General features: G+C 36.8%; 1 protein-coding gene across 3 annotated transcripts in view; it reads left to right on the top strand.

The window, feature by feature from the left end:
- The window catches only part of DNAH3 (dynein axonemal heavy chain 3), a 64,329-nt gene that overhangs the window by 26,747 nt on the left and 18,484 nt on the right, over positions 1-19,098 (top strand). For all 3 annotated transcript variants that reach the window (XM_068699283.1, XM_068699281.1, XM_068699282.1), the window contains exons 25-47: positions 189-325; positions 1,081-1,282; positions 1,676-1,768; positions 2,047-2,157; positions 2,888-3,002; positions 4,397-4,595; positions 5,278-5,386; positions 5,671-5,784; positions 7,432-7,608; positions 8,307-8,398; positions 8,827-9,046; positions 9,868-10,002; positions 11,190-11,301; positions 11,815-12,056; positions 12,654-12,754; positions 12,833-12,938; positions 14,279-14,408; positions 14,912-15,148; positions 15,517-15,620; positions 16,499-16,793; positions 17,254-17,433; positions 18,232-18,355; positions 18,447-18,603. In XM_068699283.1, coding sequence (XP_068555384.1) covers positions 189-325; positions 1,081-1,282; positions 1,676-1,768; positions 2,047-2,157; positions 2,888-3,002; positions 4,397-4,595; positions 5,278-5,386; positions 5,671-5,784; positions 7,432-7,608; positions 8,307-8,398; positions 8,827-9,046; positions 9,868-10,002; positions 11,190-11,301; positions 11,815-12,056; positions 12,654-12,754; positions 12,833-12,938; positions 14,279-14,408; positions 14,912-15,148; positions 15,517-15,620; positions 16,499-16,793; positions 17,254-17,433; positions 18,232-18,355; positions 18,447-18,603 — 3,492 coding nt within the window. The remainder of the gene's footprint in view (positions 1-188; positions 326-1,080; positions 1,283-1,675; positions 1,769-2,046; positions 2,158-2,887; positions 3,003-4,396; positions 4,596-5,277; positions 5,387-5,670; positions 5,785-7,431; positions 7,609-8,306; positions 8,399-8,826; positions 9,047-9,867; positions 10,003-11,189; positions 11,302-11,814; positions 12,057-12,653; positions 12,755-12,832; positions 12,939-14,278; positions 14,409-14,911; positions 15,149-15,516; positions 15,621-16,498; positions 16,794-17,253; positions 17,434-18,231; positions 18,356-18,446; positions 18,604-19,098) is intronic.

The following is a 19,098-nucleotide window of genomic DNA, read 5'->3' as shown; positions in this document are numbered from 1 at the left end:
GTTGAAATTGGTAAAAGTGTTTAAAAAGCAAAGCTATCAAAGAATACATACATATTTAATAACATAAAGGCACACAACAGAGAAGTCTGTCTAGTTTTTATCCTCCTAAAACATAAGTGATTGATGATAACAATTTTTATGTATGAACATAATGTGACTTTTATCAATTCTGCTGTGTTTTTATAAAGGTGAAAGACACAAGGGTGCTTGTGGCAACTGAACAGCCCATGATGTTAGACAGATTTCAGGAAGCAAATATTCTCTTAGAAGACATTCAGAAGGGGCTGAATACTTACTTGGAAAAGAAAAGATTGTTTTTCCCAAGGTAAACTAATTAAGCAGGCCTAAATTAGAGATAAAAATCCTGAAGCTCTTTCAATTTATACTGAGCTGGTAAGTCTCATTTCATAAGCATGTGTGGGATACAGTATCATGCAACACGAAAAAAAAAAAAAAAAGAAAAAAAGAAAAAAAGAAAAAGAAAGCCTGGCGTTTTTTTCCAGATTTCCATTAGTTTTCTCAGCTTCAGCTAAGTTTGCAGTGCCAGGGACAGGTGGTAGTGGGGAAGGAAAAATCTGTCTAGCACAGCTTTAATTTAAGATTAGAAACACATAATCACTTACAGAGCATTTTGAGGGAATTTGCTACTTTCCCATAATTGATTTGAAATTATGTTTCAGCCCTACTCTCTTTAGCTGTGCAGAGATTCATAGTACATTGGAGTTATATATGATCATGAGGAACATGATTCTGTGTTCAGAATTTTTTACACAGAATTTTTTACACAGAATTTTTTATTGGCTGCACAGACATACCCCGTATTTCCTGTGTGTTTGAAACAACTTTTTTCTTCTCTGCATGAAAGGATGGTCGTATGGAAATTTTGACAAAACAGTGTCATGAATTTTATAATGTTAACAATAGCTTAGAAAAGGGAGCTGATATGATAATTTTCCCTCTGTTATTTTACTGTCCTAAGCAACAATAAAAACAATTAGATTTTTCTTGCTAACAGTAGAATTATAATGACAATTTTCTTGTTTGGAAAGTTTATATTCATTGATTGTGTTTTCCTAACAGATTCTTTTTTCTGTCTAATGATGAACTGCTTGAAATACTCTCAGAAACAAAGGATCCCCTTAGAGTGCAGCCTCATTTAAAGAAGTGTTTCGAAGGAATTGCTAAACTGGAGTTCACGGAAGATCTGGAGATCCTAGGAATGATCAGTTCAGAGAAAGAAAACGTTTCTTTCATAGACAAAATCTATCCGATGAATGCAAAAGTAATTTTTTTTTTTACTATGTTATTAAATTAATGTTTTGCCTAAATTGTATTTTTGTGGGGGAATGAGATCTAAGACATCTAGTATGAGATCATGAAAGGTGTTTCAGAAGTGAGAGTTTGCACCCATGTCCTAGAACAAAAAGGAATTCCTACAAAAAGGAATAAGATGTACCAAGTTTTTGGTAAATTCCTCTGGGCACTTTTCTACATCTTTACACACTTACTACTTTTAAGATGTGCCTGTCAAATTTGGATATTTTCCACATATTTATCTCTCACAGAGATCAGAAGAAAGTATATTTAAACCTAACATATTTCAAAGAATTTGCCCTTTAAAATTAATGTAATCAGGAAATGTTTACTGACTCTTAAATGTTTTTCCTGTTTGAAGGGCATGGTAGAAAAATGGCTTTTGCAAGTCGAGGAAATGATGCTGGCCAGTGTAAGACAAGTTCTTCAAGATGGTATAAAAGGATACATCGAGGTAATTATTCCTGAATTATAGTGTAAAATAAGGTTTCACAAGCAACTGTACATGAACAGATTGTTCACATTCTTCTTAACCAGGGAAACATGTTTGAAGCTAAGTGGAATCCATCTCTTCTTATTTGAAGTTTTATTTCTGATTTTATTGGAGAAAAAGTAACAGAGCTAGTTCTCATTTATTTTTTGCATGAGACAGAATAAATTTGGGGAAAATAATTGTTATTAGTGCCATAATAAGATGTGTTTACATGACTTTGTTTGGAATGGATCTTTAAGGTTCCTCGAAAAACGTGGGTACTTCAGTGGCCTGGACAGGTGGTTATTTGTGTTTCATCCATTTACTGGACAGAAGAAGTGTCTGAAGCTATAACAAAAGGAACTTTACAAGTAAGATTTTCTTCCACCATTCTATTAATTAAGACAAATTTGTTATTTTGCACAAGTGTGTTTCCTCATATGTTTGTGCTACCTTTGTCATCAAAAAACTTTTACATAGCACTTTGTTGAGGCTGATGAAGGCCTGTGTTGTTTAATACTAGTTGAAGATCTTATTCTGCTTACTCAATCACAAAATTCCTGCCTGACCATTTCTTCAGTCTGGCGAGGTTCCTCTGAATGGCAACACACTTGTAGGGTCTATCAACCAGTCTTGCCAGATTTTGTATCATCTGGAGACTTTCTGAGGATGTACTCTGTCCTGTTGTCTAGGTCATTAAAGAAAATTGAGACAGTGATGTAAAATATTTATAGTAAAGTGTGGAGAATCTTCAATTTATATTGATTTTATTAATTTACAATTTACTACAAATTTCCAGAAGTGAATCCAGATTCACTCAACGGCGTCTATACATTTCCTATGATAGAATTTTGGTATTTCTATTAGGAAGAAATAAAGAGACTTCTGTTTACATTATTTTCAGGCCATAAAGCTCTCTAAAGTGTTTATAGTAAAATAAAATGCCAGTATATGAAAGAGAATTTAAAATGGTGGTGTAGTGCCAGGAGTTCGATTACTATGTTCTGTTAGAGGGGCTGCCTCCAATGATTGCACCCATGGGAGTTCAGGAAATGCTAGCTACAACATTATACTAATGCCTGTGTTCTGTTTCTGTGACAGGATTTCTTGGAGAAAAGCAATCTACAAATTGCAGATATTGTTGAGTTAGTGCGAGGAAAGCTGTCCAGTGGAGCCCGGCTAACTCTTGGAGCTCTTACTGTCATTGACGTCCATGGTAAATGTGCAGTTGCTGGTACTCTAGGGCCATGCTTATATAGTTAGCTTGGTGAACTATTAGAGAGAAGCAGCTATAATACTTTCTTCACCAAAAGGACCATGGCATAAAATGAGCTAGAGAGTTAACATTAATTTTCTTTGGTTAATTCACGGAAGTTGAAAACTAGATATACTGGCTAGACTCATGCATGAGCTAGCTAAGCTATTTATTTAGGCACAAGGACTTTAAGTAAACTTTGTGGGCTGCACAGTCTCAATTCTTTTCTGATTGGCCTCCCTTTTTCTTCCAGCAGCAGGATTGATGAGGGAGGGAGACTATTTACACTCTCACTGGGGAACAGCAGGTGGAATTCTCAAGCTTTGCTAGCATTTCTACTGTTTTAAAGGAGTGAAATGGTGGTATTCTATGCATTTAGAAGCTCTTCACAAAAGTGAAGTTGGTACATAAAACATAGCTGCTGTTCTACCTCTATGCTGGGAAAGGAAACTGCACCTTTGATCCTTGGTGGAATGGACACCCACTAGACTTAACTGCTGATGGGAGGCTCCTTAGAGAATTGAGACTAGAGGATTTAGATGTGTAGTTAATGATCAGAAAAACACAACAAATATTATTTCTGCAATAATTAAAAAAGGCAGAAGTGTCAAATTCTGCCTTAAAAAAATTATTCTATCCCTGTAAAATATTTTTATGCTGCTTAGATCATATAAGGGCATTAAAAATTATTTCACTTTTTATTTTGCGACATGAAGCTGTGATTTTTTTTGAACTTTTTTTTGAGTGCTTGCAGTCTTTGTTTCTCTTCAGCTCGATTTAATATTTAATAACATTAAACTTGCTTCCTGGATTGTTTCTGTATGTAAAGGAAGGAAGAAGAAAAAGTAAGCTTTTAACTTTAAACATCATTCAGCATTCAACCATGCAACTGGTGTAACTGTATTTATAGAGCCAAATTCTGTCCTAAACAACGTTCTTTTATTTCCTGTCTTTTTTTCTAGTCTATATATCAGAGTGGAATTTGATCATGAGATTGGATTTTGTATCCTACTAAGGATTTAAATGAAGCCTTGTTTTTCTCCTGCAGTAGTGGGAAACAAGTATCCCATGTGGGTTGTTTCAGCTACTGACTGTAAGCAGCCTTTACACTGTTATTGCATAGTGGGCTGATGGATGTTGCTCAGCCCACTGAGCACTGGAATCTAAATCAAACTAACCTGACTCCCTGTACAAAATGGATGGAGATTTCTTTCTAACATGAAATTCAACCTACTACTCTGAATGTTTATTTACATAATAATAAGTAACTGTTAGCTTATTTATTCATTGTTTTAAGTAAACTAACATGGTAGAAATGTTTAGTTTTTAAAAAAATAATCTCTCTTTATGTGCAGCTCGTGATGTGGTTGAAAAATTGGTTGAAGACAAAATCACAGATCTGAATGACTTCCAATGGATTTCTCAGCTGAGATACTACTGGGAAGAGAACAATGTAATAGTGAGAATGATTACAACAGAAGCCAAATATGGATATGAGTATCTGGGCAATTCTTTACGTCTGGTTATAACACCACTAACGGATCGATGTTATAGGTAAAGCCATGTTTAAGAATAGCATGTTTTTTTTAGATTGGTCTACATTTAGTTTCATATGTTACAATTAATAATAGTAGGAACTTTAGCACCTAAGATTTTCCCATAGGTTTTGGAGGCAGATTTTACATATCTTCTTTGTCCAGATATGGTAAAATATTTACAATGTTTAGATTTCTACACCAGTAGAGCAATAATTTCTATTGTATCCAATAATGTGTCTCTAAAAAAAGCTGGCAGATCATGGCACTGAAAATATAAAGAACTGTACAATAGCACTAGTCAATGCTTTCTCAGCCTTTTCTAAAAACTGTCTGCGTTTATAAAGCCAGCCTCAGGTTCTTGTCATGGGGAGTGCTCTTTGATGAAAAGGTGTGTTTTTGCAAACTCTGACACTTTCCCTGTGGCACTGTGCATTTGTTTGTGCAACTGAGGGTATTCAGAGTGGATGCATGTAATAAAAAGCCTTGACATTCCTTTTAGAGCAATTGGATGAAAGCTTCTGCTTCTGGGAGTCATTTATGAGACAATAAAAGGTTGTTGGCACAAGCTGTAAAGTTGGTAGGGAACAAGTAAATCATTACCAGCGGAACCTGTATAGGAAGAAAATTGGTTCATTCCTTCAGAAGCGATCTGCCATTAGAAACCACTATTTCTATTGACTGTGTTCTTGTTTACATAGGACATTAATGGGTGCCTTGAAATTAAATCTTGGTGGTGCTCCAGAAGGACCTGCTGGGACTGGCAAAACAGAAACAACTAAAGATCTAGCAAAAGCACTAGCTAAGCAGGTACCAAAATATAATCTTTTTTTTTTTTTTTTTTTTTTTTTTTTCTGGATACGTAGATAGCTCTTGCAGTGTCATTCTTAATCAAGTACTGTTCATTCTCTACCTGTTCTTTATTCACAGAAATAGTTGGTAAGAAGCACATGTTTAGAAATGTGTCTACATGTTATCCTAGTGTAGTCATCCAAAATTGGCAATAATAATCCCTTCCCATTTTAGACACTAATAATTTTATAGTGGACTTTGCATTAATACTGAGAGATGTTCTCTGTGTGTTTTTGTTGTAGTGTGTGGTCTTCAATTGCTCCGATGGTCTTGATTACAAGGCAATGGGCAAGTTCTTTAAAGGGTTGGCACAGTCTGGTGCATGGTCCTGCTTTGACGAATTCAATAGAATTGAGGTAACTTTTCAACTTAGACAAGTAAAATGAGAAAGCTTTGATCTAAGACACAAGAAGTTCTAGATTTACATATCACAGTATTATTGCTGATTACCTACTTTTATTTTGTGTAGCCTCTTTGTTTTTCTGATCAACGCCACTGAAGTAGGTACTTAAGTGCTGTGTTGCAGAAGTCTTGTGTTCTGGGTTTTCTAGGTGAAAAAACAAAACAAAACAAAACAACTCAAATGTGATTTCCACTTTTGTTTGTGACAATCATAGTTAATTTGACTCCAGAGTAACACAGATTTTTGTGGGGAAAGAACTGTCCACCTCTTTTCCTTGAGGCTGCATTTATATATGTCCAACACAAGACAGACAAATCCCAGTGGAGGAATTCCTATGATGGCTAGTTGAGTGTCACCGAGTGACCAGGTTAACTAACTGTGTAACCAGGTGCATCTAATCCCCTCCTTGGTATTGCTTTGATCCATGTGTATATACACACACATATATATGTATATGTGGGTGGGTGTGTATTTTTTTTATTTTGTCAATGATGACTTTAGACAAGTTTTATTGTTATTTTGGCCTCTAGAGGGAGTTCCTGTCCACCTAAATTTAGTGTCTACATTCAGGCAGATCATCTGCCTGATGATTACAGGCTGGGAGAGGAATGGTTGGAGAGCTGCCAGGCAGAGAAGGACCTGGGAGTGATGGTGGACAGTCGGCTGAATATGAGCCAGCAGTGTGCTCAGGTGGCCAAGAAGGCCAACGGCATCCTGGCTTGTATCAGAAACACTGTGACCAGCCGGGCTAGGGAGGTGATCGTCCCCCTGTACTCGGCTCTGGTGAGGCCGCACCTCGAGTACTGCGTTCAGTTTTGGGCCCCTCGCTACAAGAAGGACATCGAGGTGCTTGAGCGGGTCCAAAGAAGGGCGACGAAGCTGGTGAAGGGGCCTGGAGAGCAAGTCCTATGAGGAGCGGCTGAAGGAGCTGGGCTTGTTCAGCCTAGAGAAGAGGAGGCTCAGGGGTGACCTTATTGCTCTGTATAAGTACATTAAAGGAGGCTGTAGCGAGGTGGGGGTTGGCCTGTTCTCCCACGTGCCTGGTGACAGGACGAGGGGGAATGGGCTAAAGTTACGCCAGGGGAGTTTTAGGTTAGATGTTAGGAAGAATTTCTTTACTGAGAGGGTTGTTAGGCACTGGAACGGGCTGCCCAGGGAGGTGGTGGAGTCACCATCCCTGGAAGGCTTCAAAAGACATTTAGATGTAGAACTTAGGGATATGGTTTAGTGGGTACTGTTAGTGTTAGGTTAGAGGTTGGACTTGATGATCTTGAGGTCTCTTCCAACCTAGAGATTCTGTGATTCTGTGTGTGATCTGGAGGCTTCCAGAAGCCGCTGTTAATATCTGTGCGTTGGTTGGATAGGGAATGGGGGGTACTAACTTTGCTATTGATAGCTTCAATAGGCAGCTAATATTTAGGCTCAGTTGTCAGACTAGGTATTACATAGGGTGATTTTCACCTGGAGGAATGCAACATATAGCCACCAAATCACAGAATCACAGAATTGTCTAGGTTGGAAGAGACCTCAAGATCACAAAATATATAAACAAAAGCATTTTCCATTGTCTGATGTTTTCCTATCTGTTCTGCCTTATTAGGTTGAAGTATTATCTGTAGTTGCTCAACAAATACTTAGTATACAGCAAGCCATTATTCGTAAACTCAAAACATTCATCTTTGAAGGCACAGAGATCTCTCTTAATCCTACCTGTGCTGTGTTTATCACAATGAATCCTGGGTACGCTGGACGGGCAGAGCTGCCTGATAATCTGAAGGTAAATCTGGAATTTTCATTTATTCTGGAAATTAAACAGAATTTGCTTCTTCTTACCTGCTTTAACGAGAAAAGAAAGACATTAAGTATTACAACGATATAACTTATTCTGCTCTGCTATTCACTAAGGTTTTATAAGTTCAGAATTGTACAAAGTGCACAGACAAAAGGTCTCAGCCTGATAATGCTGACACCTGTTCACAGCTTTAACTGTGCTCTCTTTATGTGGAAATTCTCCTAGTTTACAATCCTTAGAGTTCCAAACCCCAATGTAATTATAACTCTGCAAGTTCCTTAGACACTGCAGAGAGACTGATATGGTCCTAATTCTTTTCCCAGCTTTGGCATGCATTTTTTGCATGACCTTGTACAAAACATTAACCATGTCACATGCTAGTCTGTCTATTATGAAAGAGAGATGAATAATAACTAATTTTTGTCTATGAATAGTTCCTTAAGATTATGACTCTCTCTAAATATTTGTTCTTTCAATGCTTAGCACAGACCTCTTGATAAGATCACAGTTCTAGTAACAAATCTAATGCAATCTCATTTAAGTTAGATAGTTCCTAAAGTAATGAAAAAGGAACACAAAGTATAAAAGTTGATAAATTTACAGAAATACTATTCTTACAAAATAAGCACAAGTTATTACCGTATTATATAGTATAAACTTATATTTCTTTTTCTTTCTTACAGGCATTGTTTCGAACAGTTGCCATGATGGTTCCAGATTATGCTTTGATTGGAGAAATTTCACTTTATTCGATGGGATTTTTGGACTCTCGAAGGTAAGGCATGCTGAATATTCCACTTTGATTGAGTTGCCTCATTCCTATATAAGGCACATATGTATATATGCATCTTTGAGGCATAGAATTCTGGAAGGCTGTCCATGTTCTGTTTCTTCAGATAGTGCTTTTTAATTTCCTACTTTATAATCACTCCTCATTTACCACATACTTTTGACAGATACATACCTCTACACAGAACCATTTGGAAAATGTATCATAGTATCAAACAGAATTCCTAACTGGCACACACATTCTCTGGCATGTCACAATCTACAGTTTTGCTTCCTAGATGTTTTAGGCCATTTTACCACTTTTACTAGTTGGTGGGTCTGATAATCACTGCAGTGACTTTGTGAATATAGGTACTTATTTTCTTTGCCGTGTGATATATTTTCATTCTACATGTGGCATTTTAATACCCACAGTCTTGCCCAGAAAATTGTTGCCACTTACCGTTTGTGCTCTGAGCAGTTGTCATCTCAGCATCACTACGATTATGGAATGCGTGCTGTTAAATCAGTCCTGACAGCAGCAGGAAACTTAAAACTGAAGTATCCAACTGAAAATGAAAGTGTATTGTTACTTCGGGCTTTGATGGATGTTAACCTTGCCAAATTCTTAGCACAGGATGTGCCATTGTTTCAGGTAAGTTATCAGGTGGGTGTGTTTAACTTTTGTGATGATGAGGTCCATCAGAAGAACCTGAAGACAGAATGTTTTGTTTAGAAGAAACAGGTTATCATCTTAATTTAGAACAGTTTGATCATGATACAGCCATATTAGTGTACAGTTAATTTATTCCACTGATCTGGATGCACTCTTGGGTTCTGTTGTAGCTCTTAAGTTATTCCATGAAATGTTTTATAAGATATCTTGCTAAAAGTCACTGTGTTGTTTCAGTAGTAGAAACCATTTTTTTGCAGTTTACATTCTAGCTTTGTACTGCAAAACAGGTGTAGACAAGTGAATTAGTCAATTAGAAATTCAAAGCCAGAATGAAAGCAATGAAGTTTTGCTCATATGCTGCTTTCATGACTATGTTTCATGACTGTGTTAAGCTACAGATCAACCAATATTAAATTAAAGACCCAAAAGCTAAGGTGCAAGCACAAATAGTCATCACTCTGAAATTTCAGAACACATACACTTTTGTTTAATCTCTGAAATTCTTTCAGCCTCTTAGTTTCCTGCAATACATTTTTTGGTGCAAATTTGCAGAAAGTTAAGCTTTCTTCTACAATATCAATATGTGTATGAAGATTGCAGGCATTCACTTATTTCTCATGGATGCAGAATACTTTCACAGCAATGTTTTGCACTGAGAAGTTAGTTTTGTCCAGCAGAAGATATTTCACCTTAAGTTCCTGTATGAGTATTGTTTTACTTGTAGATTATTACACTTTGGGAATTTTCCCTTTTTTTTAATCTGTATTTAAATAATGTTCTAATCTGTCTTTCCTCAACAGGGTATCATATCTGACCTGTTTCCTGGAGTGGTTCTTCCTACACCTGACTATGACCTGTTTGTCAAGGCATTAACTGAAAATATTAGAAAAATGAATCTTCAACCTGTTCCGTGGTTTATTGGAAAAATTATTCAGGTTTATTTTCTCATACCTCTTGGGGGGAAAAGAGTGTGAGAGCTGATGATTAAGAAATATTCTTCATTCACTCTCTGGCTGTGTCATGAATGAATGAATAGCTAATGGTCTCCACGATCAGTTAAGATATTACAAACAGCATATTTTTACTGACAAAAAATATCATGAAGAAAAAGCCTGCTTTGCTTATAGTGAGTTTTGAATTCAGCCAGTTTGTGAAGGAGCTAACCAGTGAAACCACATCTTAGGTCTTACGATTCAGGATAGAAAAGTAAGTTGAATCTGTTAGTAACTGAGACAGCACAGCCTAGCAAATTGACCTCTGGACTGGAAGTCAGGCTCTGTTCCCAATTTTTCTTACAGTCCTCCTAGAGAAGTCTTAAAAGGGGTGGCATTTTTCATCCTTGTTTTATGCTTCACCTCCAGCTCTGTCTTCCCATTGTCTCCCATGTACTAGTATTTATGACCTTTTAAAGAAGAGCAGAAATACATGGCCTGGTGTTCCCTGCAACAGCAGTTCAGATGGTAATGGGCTTATGCTGCTTTGCAAAGCATACTTATCTTTCAATTAAGTAGTGGTAGTATTAACTAGTAAAGGATTTAAGCTAAACCATAAAATATCAGTTTTAATATCAACTGAGATAAAGAATATTTTCTTAGGTGTTCCTTTTAGGGTTCTCTTTGAAGATGTTCTGTTTGAAAGCTTTGACTTGAGTTAATCAAGTTCTAGTGGGGTGACTGAAGAAGTTACCACCCTTACTGTTCAAAGGCAGCCTTGGTGGAACCAGTCATATGAAAGATCCTCAGAACTGTAGTTTCAGTCCCTTTGTATTAGACTCATTGATAACCACTAATTTCAGTTTAGGCCTATACGTTGGACTGTGATCAGCAGAGGCTAGTGAGTGTAGTCACAGTTCATACAATGAAGCTGTTACAGCTGAGGGATGACCTTTAAGAAAGAGAAAAGTAGGAGCAAGGACGTCTTAAATTGTAACAGTGTGAATTGCCGTAGTAATATGCCTGCACTCTGATTTGGTTTAATGCTTCAGTCAGCCTTAATAAAGAGCAGATGTTGGGCTGTTATTTTGTCCAGTTGTGTCTGAGTGCAGGAGAGATGCCTATGATTTCGTAGACATTATGCTTATTTCTGAGCTATGTTAAAGTTCAGTCTCTTGTCACTGGTACAGATATACGAAATGATGCTGGTGCGCCATGGTTTTATGATTGTTGGAGATCCTTTGGGTGGAAAGACCTGTGCATACAAAGTGCTAGCTGGAGCCCTTGGTGATTTATGTGCAGGTAACATTGTTCAGCCACAAAATTAGAATCAACTTCATTTAATGATGTGTATTTTTTTGTTTTGTTTTGTTTTCTTTGTAGAGACATGTTGAAGTTGTTAGTCCTCCTGTATTCTCCTTTCTCATCTAGTTCTGTCTGGTACATTTTCTCTGGAACTTTTGTCTATAGTTACTGGAATATTAAAACATACCAGTATGTTTACACTTTCATGAGTTTTGTTAAGCTTTGTGTTTGTACGTAATACTCATGCAAAACCAGGCTATGATGGGGAGATTGTAAATACCTCCCATAAATGTATAAAATCTCTTCTGCTCTGTTCTTTCTTTTTTTCATGTGTGTTTGCATATTGCACTTTGCACTTTTGTTGTACAAGTAAAGGAAATTCTTACTTAACTTCCAAATGTCTGTCTTTTTAGCCTTGTGCTGCTAAAGTAAGATCCTTTCAGGAATGTTCTTAGTTGCTGAATTAAAATAGCCTATCAGATTTTCTCATCTGTTTGTCTTCTTATACAGCAAAATTAATGGATGAATTTGCTGTTCAATACAAAGTTATTAATCCCAAAGCAATTACTATGGGACAGCTGTATGGCAGTTTTGATCCTGTAAGCCATGAGTGGACAGATGGGGTTCTTGCAAATGCCTTCAGGGCACAAGCATCTTCTACTACAGATGATCGAAAGTGGATTATATTTGATGGCCCAGTGGATGCAGTTTGGATAGAGAACATGAACACTGTGCTGGATGATAATAAAAAGGTAGCCTGATTTTTGCCACTTACCTTATACTCGAACATGTATACTTTATTGTAGTAGTAGCGGTATTATTACTGTGGTGGTCAGAGGACGTAAAGGCAATAAGGCACAAGCCTCGGGAAAAGCTTATGTGCTTAAAAGCATTGCTTTTCCCCTCAATTATATGTTTTGCTTTAGTAGAAGACATTAAGCTGTTACTTCTCCCTAGAAGCCTTGTCTTGTGCTTATTTTATTGAAATGAGGTTGTTTTTTTGAGGTTTGTTTATTGACCATATTAGAAAACCAAAATAAGTAAACTCAGTTCTGGAACTGAAAAATGAACTTGCATAAATTACTTAGTAAATATATTAACTAAAGAAAAGCTGCAGGTCATAATTGCTTTTCCTTACAGAGTTATTTAAAGATATAGCATTGTTCTCCCTGTTTCTGCAAGCCATTGCAGTAACACGTGGAAAAGTTGAGATGAGGTCAGATGGTGTCCTGTGTTACAAGAGCATGAATGAGTGAATGAGCAGTGACACTAAGTAGAATGTTCAGCGATTGTATGACAGGCATTGCAATGACATGACTACTCACGTTTAAGTGATGCTTTCCTTCTAGCTATGCTTAATGAGTGGTGAAATAATTCAGATGAATTCAAAAATGAGTTTAATCTTTGAGCCAGCGGACTTAGAGGAGGCTTCTCCAGCTACTGTTAGCAGGTAATGTGAAAGCACTCAAACCTGAAGTGTCCCACTTTGCACACCTATTCCTATACCGTGGTTGTTTGTTCTTCCCAGGTGTGGTATGATCTATATGGACCCACAGCAGTTAGGTTGGAAGCCACTGAAGGATTCCTACATGAATACACTGCCTCCAAATCTGCAGGAAGAACACCGAGAACTGGTGAGAGATTTAATTTTTTTGGTATAGGTTCCATTTAGCAGATTAAGGTGTTGTTCAGTTTATCAACTTGAAAACTGGCATGCAGAACCAAACTTATGATTCTTCCATGATTTAGAGGGTCCCAGATCTACTAGAGGCTGTTGTAATTTATTTTGCAGCGATGGCTGTCAACCATTGTTGTAAGGAAAGTGCATGAGAGCTGGAGATGCCATGAGTAGTAGAAATACAGTGTGGGAGAAACTGAAAGATTTAAAATGTTTTGAACTCATCCTTCTTCTCTCTGAGACATTGAGAGTTTAGCTTGAGAAATACTTATTAATTATAATAATGTTATTATTATAGCTAAATCTTCAAAGGCTTAGTCACCTCAGGAATGCAAGCTAAATTGTCCTTCATGTGTTGGTTGCTTGTATGAATAAGAGGTCTTTGTGTTGTGTGTTACATCTTCAGTATGGATGCAAATGAAAGTAGGTCTTTGTGGTAGTCAGATATTAATCTAATCAAAATTCAAATTCTTGTTTATTGGTCATTAAAATCTAGTAAAAGAATAAGAAAAAAACATGTTTACAATTGGATTAGAGCTGAAGAAAGCTTTGGTTTCTGTGATCTGACAAGATACACTTTGAGGAAATTGAGGATACGCTTTGCAGGAAATTGGGACTAAATTCAAAAGAAATACAAAGACTGTAAAAGCTCTTTATTGAAAAAGTCATCTTAGTTCATCAAAACAAAAAAAATATTTCTTAATCAGCAGATAAGTTAGTGCATCCTTTAGTGCATCTCCTTGAGTACTAGTTCCTATGAAGAGACTAGGTACTGATTCCTTTCCTGTTTTCCCACTTGAATTCATGGAGTAGATACCACCAGCCTTGGTCACTAACTACCCTGATGCTGTAACACTCCTTCAGGTACAAGTCATTGCTTTCCAGTACTCCAGTATGGCACAGTAGCTGTGCTGGGTACTCAGTAGAGGCCAATCCTTTTTAAAGGGGGATGAGGCCCACATGCTTATTCCCACTGGAATAATTTTGTTGTTGCTTACGCAAAGCAGTGGTCTCCCTAGGCTGAAGTACTCCTCTGCTGTCTGGACTACTATCTGGGTAGCAAGATTTCTGGTGAAAACTTTCCTTCACAGAAGCGGCTTGTTTTCACCATGAGATAATGACAGTGTGACTTTGTGATCATTTATGTACTGCCTCACAAAGGTTCTTTCCCGATATTCTTTCCACCAGCTTGGAGAATTACTGATGCTTTGTGTTTTAATGAGAGAGAACTGGGGGACAATGGGAAATGTGGCAACTTCTGCATTGTTTTAAAGCCATTTTCTTTTCTTCTGGCAGGTGAATGACATGTTTATGTGGCTAGTAGAGCCCTGTTTAGAGTTTATTCACCATAATTGCAAAGCCATAGTACAAACATCCTCTATTCATCTGACTTACAGCTTGATGAAACTCTATACTTGTCTGCTTGGTAAGTACCCTAAGCCTCATTCTTTTTATTTCATTTTTTCTTTATTTCCTGTGTCTCATAACAAGATGCAGATTATCAGATGCAAGGAAATACCAAAGGAATACCTTTACTGCCTGAGACCATATGACACAAATCTTTTCTTATGGATCAGTGTATTAATAATAGTGCTTTGACTACCATACAGAGCTTTCACACTGGGACAGTGATGTTATTACAAAACTGAACATGACCTTTTGAGTGTATTCCATGTGTTTTGTTTGCAGTTTGCTAGCATTTGAAGGAAAAAAAGAAAGAAAAAAAAAAAACACAGACAAATTGTAAATGCTTCTCGTTCATTTTTATTTGTAACTAGTATTTTACACAGACAAGGGCCTCACTATCTACATTGTTTTTCTGCCACTGAAGACAGTGCTCTAAGTTTGTCTCAGAATACTTTTGCAAAGATGTGTTTTGGATTAGGACTTACGGTTGTTACTGGAATTTAACTAACATTTGTGTTTTAGATGAAATAAAGCAACCTGAGGAAGAGGGGAAGGAAAGCATGTCTAGTCAGCAGATCACCTTGTGGCTGCAGGGGCTTTTCCTTTTTGCATTGGTTTGGACAATTGGTGGGACCATTGATGCAGACAGCAGGAAGAAATTTGATTTGTTTTACCGCAACTTGCTAATGGGACAGGATGATGAAAACCCACGCCCTAAAACTGTGAAGGTTACCAGAAGCAATATCTTCCCAGAAAAAGGTGCTTCTTCATAACTGTACTTGCCTGGCTTTTTGTAAAGCAGTAAGAAGACTCAGTAGTTTAAGGGAGAATAGAGTGCCTGTCAGATATTAAGTCTGCAGCAGAGCCACCATCTGCCAAGCCATGGGCTGCACAGTTGGGTGTCCTTTTAACCAGGTGTAGCATATGCCTCATGTACTTAAACAATGTAGCTGAATTTGACCTAAAATAATTTTGTGATCATAATGGCAGAGGAGGGAGAACGGTGTCTCACGAAAAAAAAGCCTTCTTTATCTCACAGTGTTGGACTTCTCACACTAAAATTATAGAAACTTATTTTTATTCTTTAATCAGAGGGTTTTCATATGTTCTGTTTTTTTAATTAACAGGGACTGTCTATGACTTTTACTTTTACAAGCATGGCAGCGGGCAATGGAACCTGTGGACAGATTATGTCACAAAAGAGGAACAAGTCATCTCTCCAAGCGCTAAGGTCTACATTGATACCTATCTTTGTAGAAAATAATTATTTTGCTAAATGATTTAGAGGTTTAAATCAACTACCTTTGCTAACTCTGATTCTATTATATTAGGCTGTTTAATGTTTCAACAGCAACATTTCATTAATGTCTGTAGGCCCCTTTTCACCCTTATATCTTAGTTCTGGTATGACTAATATCATGATACAGTATGTATTAATTAGAGAAACCAAGCAAAAACCAATACTACTTGCTTGGGATATGGTGGGCAGTACTGAGAGTCCTGGATACCATTCATTTTCACAGAGTGGGACTTGCATTTTGATGTCATTTGTGAACTCAAGGGAAGTGTAGCACAGCAGAGATCTATCTATATGAAGTACTTATTCTGCAAGCATCATTTCAAAATAAATAATGTTTGTTCAGCTTTTCATCGCATTGTACTTGCAATTTTATTTTCTATTAAGTACATGAGAAATGTAAGATTACATTTTATTTTGCTGTCTAAAATCTTTTCTTGATAACTAGTGCACAGTGCCCTATTAATGAAGGCGAGAGATGGGGAAGAGAAATAAATTTTCATAGATCTATGCTTTTCCCTTTGTACAATAGGGGGACAGAATTGAGCCATGTTTAGCCATGCAGTTCTCCTTTCAGGCTTTATATAGTGTCTGTGAACCATAATACAGGTAAATACCAGTTGTGCTATTTATGTATAAACACTGAAGAAGTGGTGCCATCTATGCTATATAACAGAACCTCATTATAACCTAGATTTTCATCAGCATAAGTTTGTACTACAGGCTTCCTGTAGTTACATAAAAAATATTCGTGTAGGTTGTAATGTTAGATGTTTGATTTTCATGTGCTATTTTACTTTCCTATTTAACAGGTGTCTGAGCTGATCATTCCAACAATGGAAACTGCCAGACAAGTGTTCTTTCTTAAAACATATGTTGAACATAACGTCCCTTTGCTTTTTGTGGGTCCCACTGGCACTGGAAAATCAGCTATAACAAACAATTTTCTACTAAAACTACCAAAGGAAAAATACATCCCAAGCTTCATCAACTTCTCTGCAAGAACCTCTGCTAACCAAACCCAGGATATTATTATGTCCAAGCTGGACAGAAGAAGAAAAGGATTATTTGGGCCTCCTCCAGGGAAAAAAGCTTTAATATTTGTGGGTAAGACTGTTTTTTTCATGTTTTTATATCATTCAAATTCTGTTTTTAGGCAAAGGAAGTGATCCACTGAGACTAGTAATTTTGGTTTGCCTCAGTGCTTTGTGTTATCTTTTCAGGCCTCCAAGGAAGGATTAGCACTGCCCCCTGCTGAAAGGTTTCTAACTGCTGAAGTGACACTTGTCTTCAGATTAGTTAATTAACTCATTTTAAACGTGTTGCAGTGTGACACAAAATAAAATACAACCAAATCACCAGCCACACTACATTAAACCCTGATTTTTAACCATGTCTGCAAATATAATGCCATTTTATTATTGTTTTAATGCAAAGTAAGAATAACAAGATAAAACCTTTTTCTACCTCTTTCATTTTTTTTTCCTTCATAGCTTTGAAAAAAAAAAAAAGATATGATTCCTAAACATTCAGGATTTTTTTTCCTCAGTAACTCTGTTTTCCATAGATGACCTAAACATGCCAGCAAAGGAAGTGTATGGAGCCCAGCCACCTATTGAGCTTCTCAGACAATGGATTGATCATGGTCACTGGTATGACAAGAAAGATACATCCAAGATTAATATCATAGATGTGCTGCTTCTTTCAGCTATGGGTCCACCTGGGGGAGGCAGGAATGATATCACAGGTAGGAAATCTATAAAATATAGTGAAAAGTGAAAAGATATCTATAAAATAATACAGTGAAAAGAGCACATATTTTTGCCACGTCTCTGGCTACACTATCAATTCTCATCTGAAATCCTATCTACTGCTGCTAAGATAGGCTGTCTGCATTTATTTACAAGCATGTTGCCTGCAAATCTGTGATTCATGTCATAGTACCGTATGGGAGGTTATATTTTCTGATGAAACAGTTGTGTCAGTAAAAGCCTTAATGTACCTATGGCTGCATCATTACAATCATTTATCTTTCATATTAACACCCTAGTACAGGTATAACTGTATGCACTCTGAGGAGGCATTATTAAAGTAACTATTCTGATACAGATAATTTTTAAAAAATTTACTAGTGTATAGACTGATTTTTTTTTAAGTGAAGGCTGAGAACTAGGTGAGTTGCTTTTGTAAAGTTTTACTGTACCTTTACTTTTTGTAAAGTTTTACATGATTGTCAGGGCTAATGGGAGCTGAAATTTAAATTTGGGTAATAGTGTCCCTGTTGTAATGAAAAATCATGTTTTTCATATTAAAAACAGTCCTTTTAAGAGAAGTACTGACATTAAATATAAACCAGTTGATATTGCTTTTGCATCACTGCTCAGGCAGAAATTTACCGCAAACAAAATTGCAGAGCTGGAGCCAGATTCAAATGTTCTTTGAGTCCATCTCTTATGAGAGTCAATCCTAGACAAATGCTAGGTGAAAGGTGGAAAAGTGCTTGGATGTTGCTAGATTGTTATACATCTTTTTCTGTGTATTTCAGGACGCTTCACACGGCACTTGAATATTGTATCTATTCGTTCTTTTGATGACAGCATATTAACCAAGATTTTTACTGCAGTTGCTGATTGGCACTTCAGCAAAGGGTTTGAATCCGTGTTTCTAAGGTGATGTGATATAGTTTCTGTAACACTTTTTTCATCTTTTCTCCTGCAGTGTCTCTGCAGTTCTTATATTGTATCTCTTTTCTCTCTTCAGACTGGGTAAGATAATGGTCCAAGCAACAATGGTGATTTATAAAATGGCAGTTGAAAATTTTCTCCCAACTCCTTCAAAATCTCATTATGTGTTTAATCTACGAGATTTTTCCCGGGTTATTAAAGGAGTGCTGCTCTGTCCACACACTCATTTGCAAGTAAGCTGTAGTTTAGTTATGCTGCTGTAAGAAAGAGGAATGGGAAAATCAAATCACTGGTGTAATATTAGTAAACAAATGTCTCAGAATACATGAACTACAATTTCAATTGATGTACAAGGTTGTAAGTCAGGATAGCACTTGAATACCTTACTATGTATTTTCTGTCCCTCTGTGACTGAGGGGAAACAGCTGTTACATTTGTTAATGTTCTTTACATGTATTATAATTATGCCCAGAGGTCCAAGGTCCAACTCTTAAGGCCTGTACATCAAGTCACTTGTACTAGCAAAGTACATGTACTGAAGAAACAAATGCGGAAGAGACTCAGTATATGTTTTACAAATAGTGAGCTCATCAGTGAGCAAGTCAATTTAGCTCAGAATTTGGCTGTTGTAACATACTACAATTGAATACTGGCAGATGTGTAGAATTTTCATTCTTTGACTTTTTTTCCCTTCATTTTCAGTAAAACTATATGTTAAAGGAATATTA

The sequence above is a fragment of the Anas acuta genome, chromosome 15, assembly GCF_963932015.1.
Source record: "Anas acuta chromosome 15, bAnaAcu1.1, whole genome shotgun sequence".
Lineage (NCBI taxonomy): Eukaryota > Metazoa > Chordata > Aves > Anseriformes > Anatidae > Anas > Anas acuta.
This window is presented reverse-complemented; position numbering and strand designations above follow the sequence as displayed.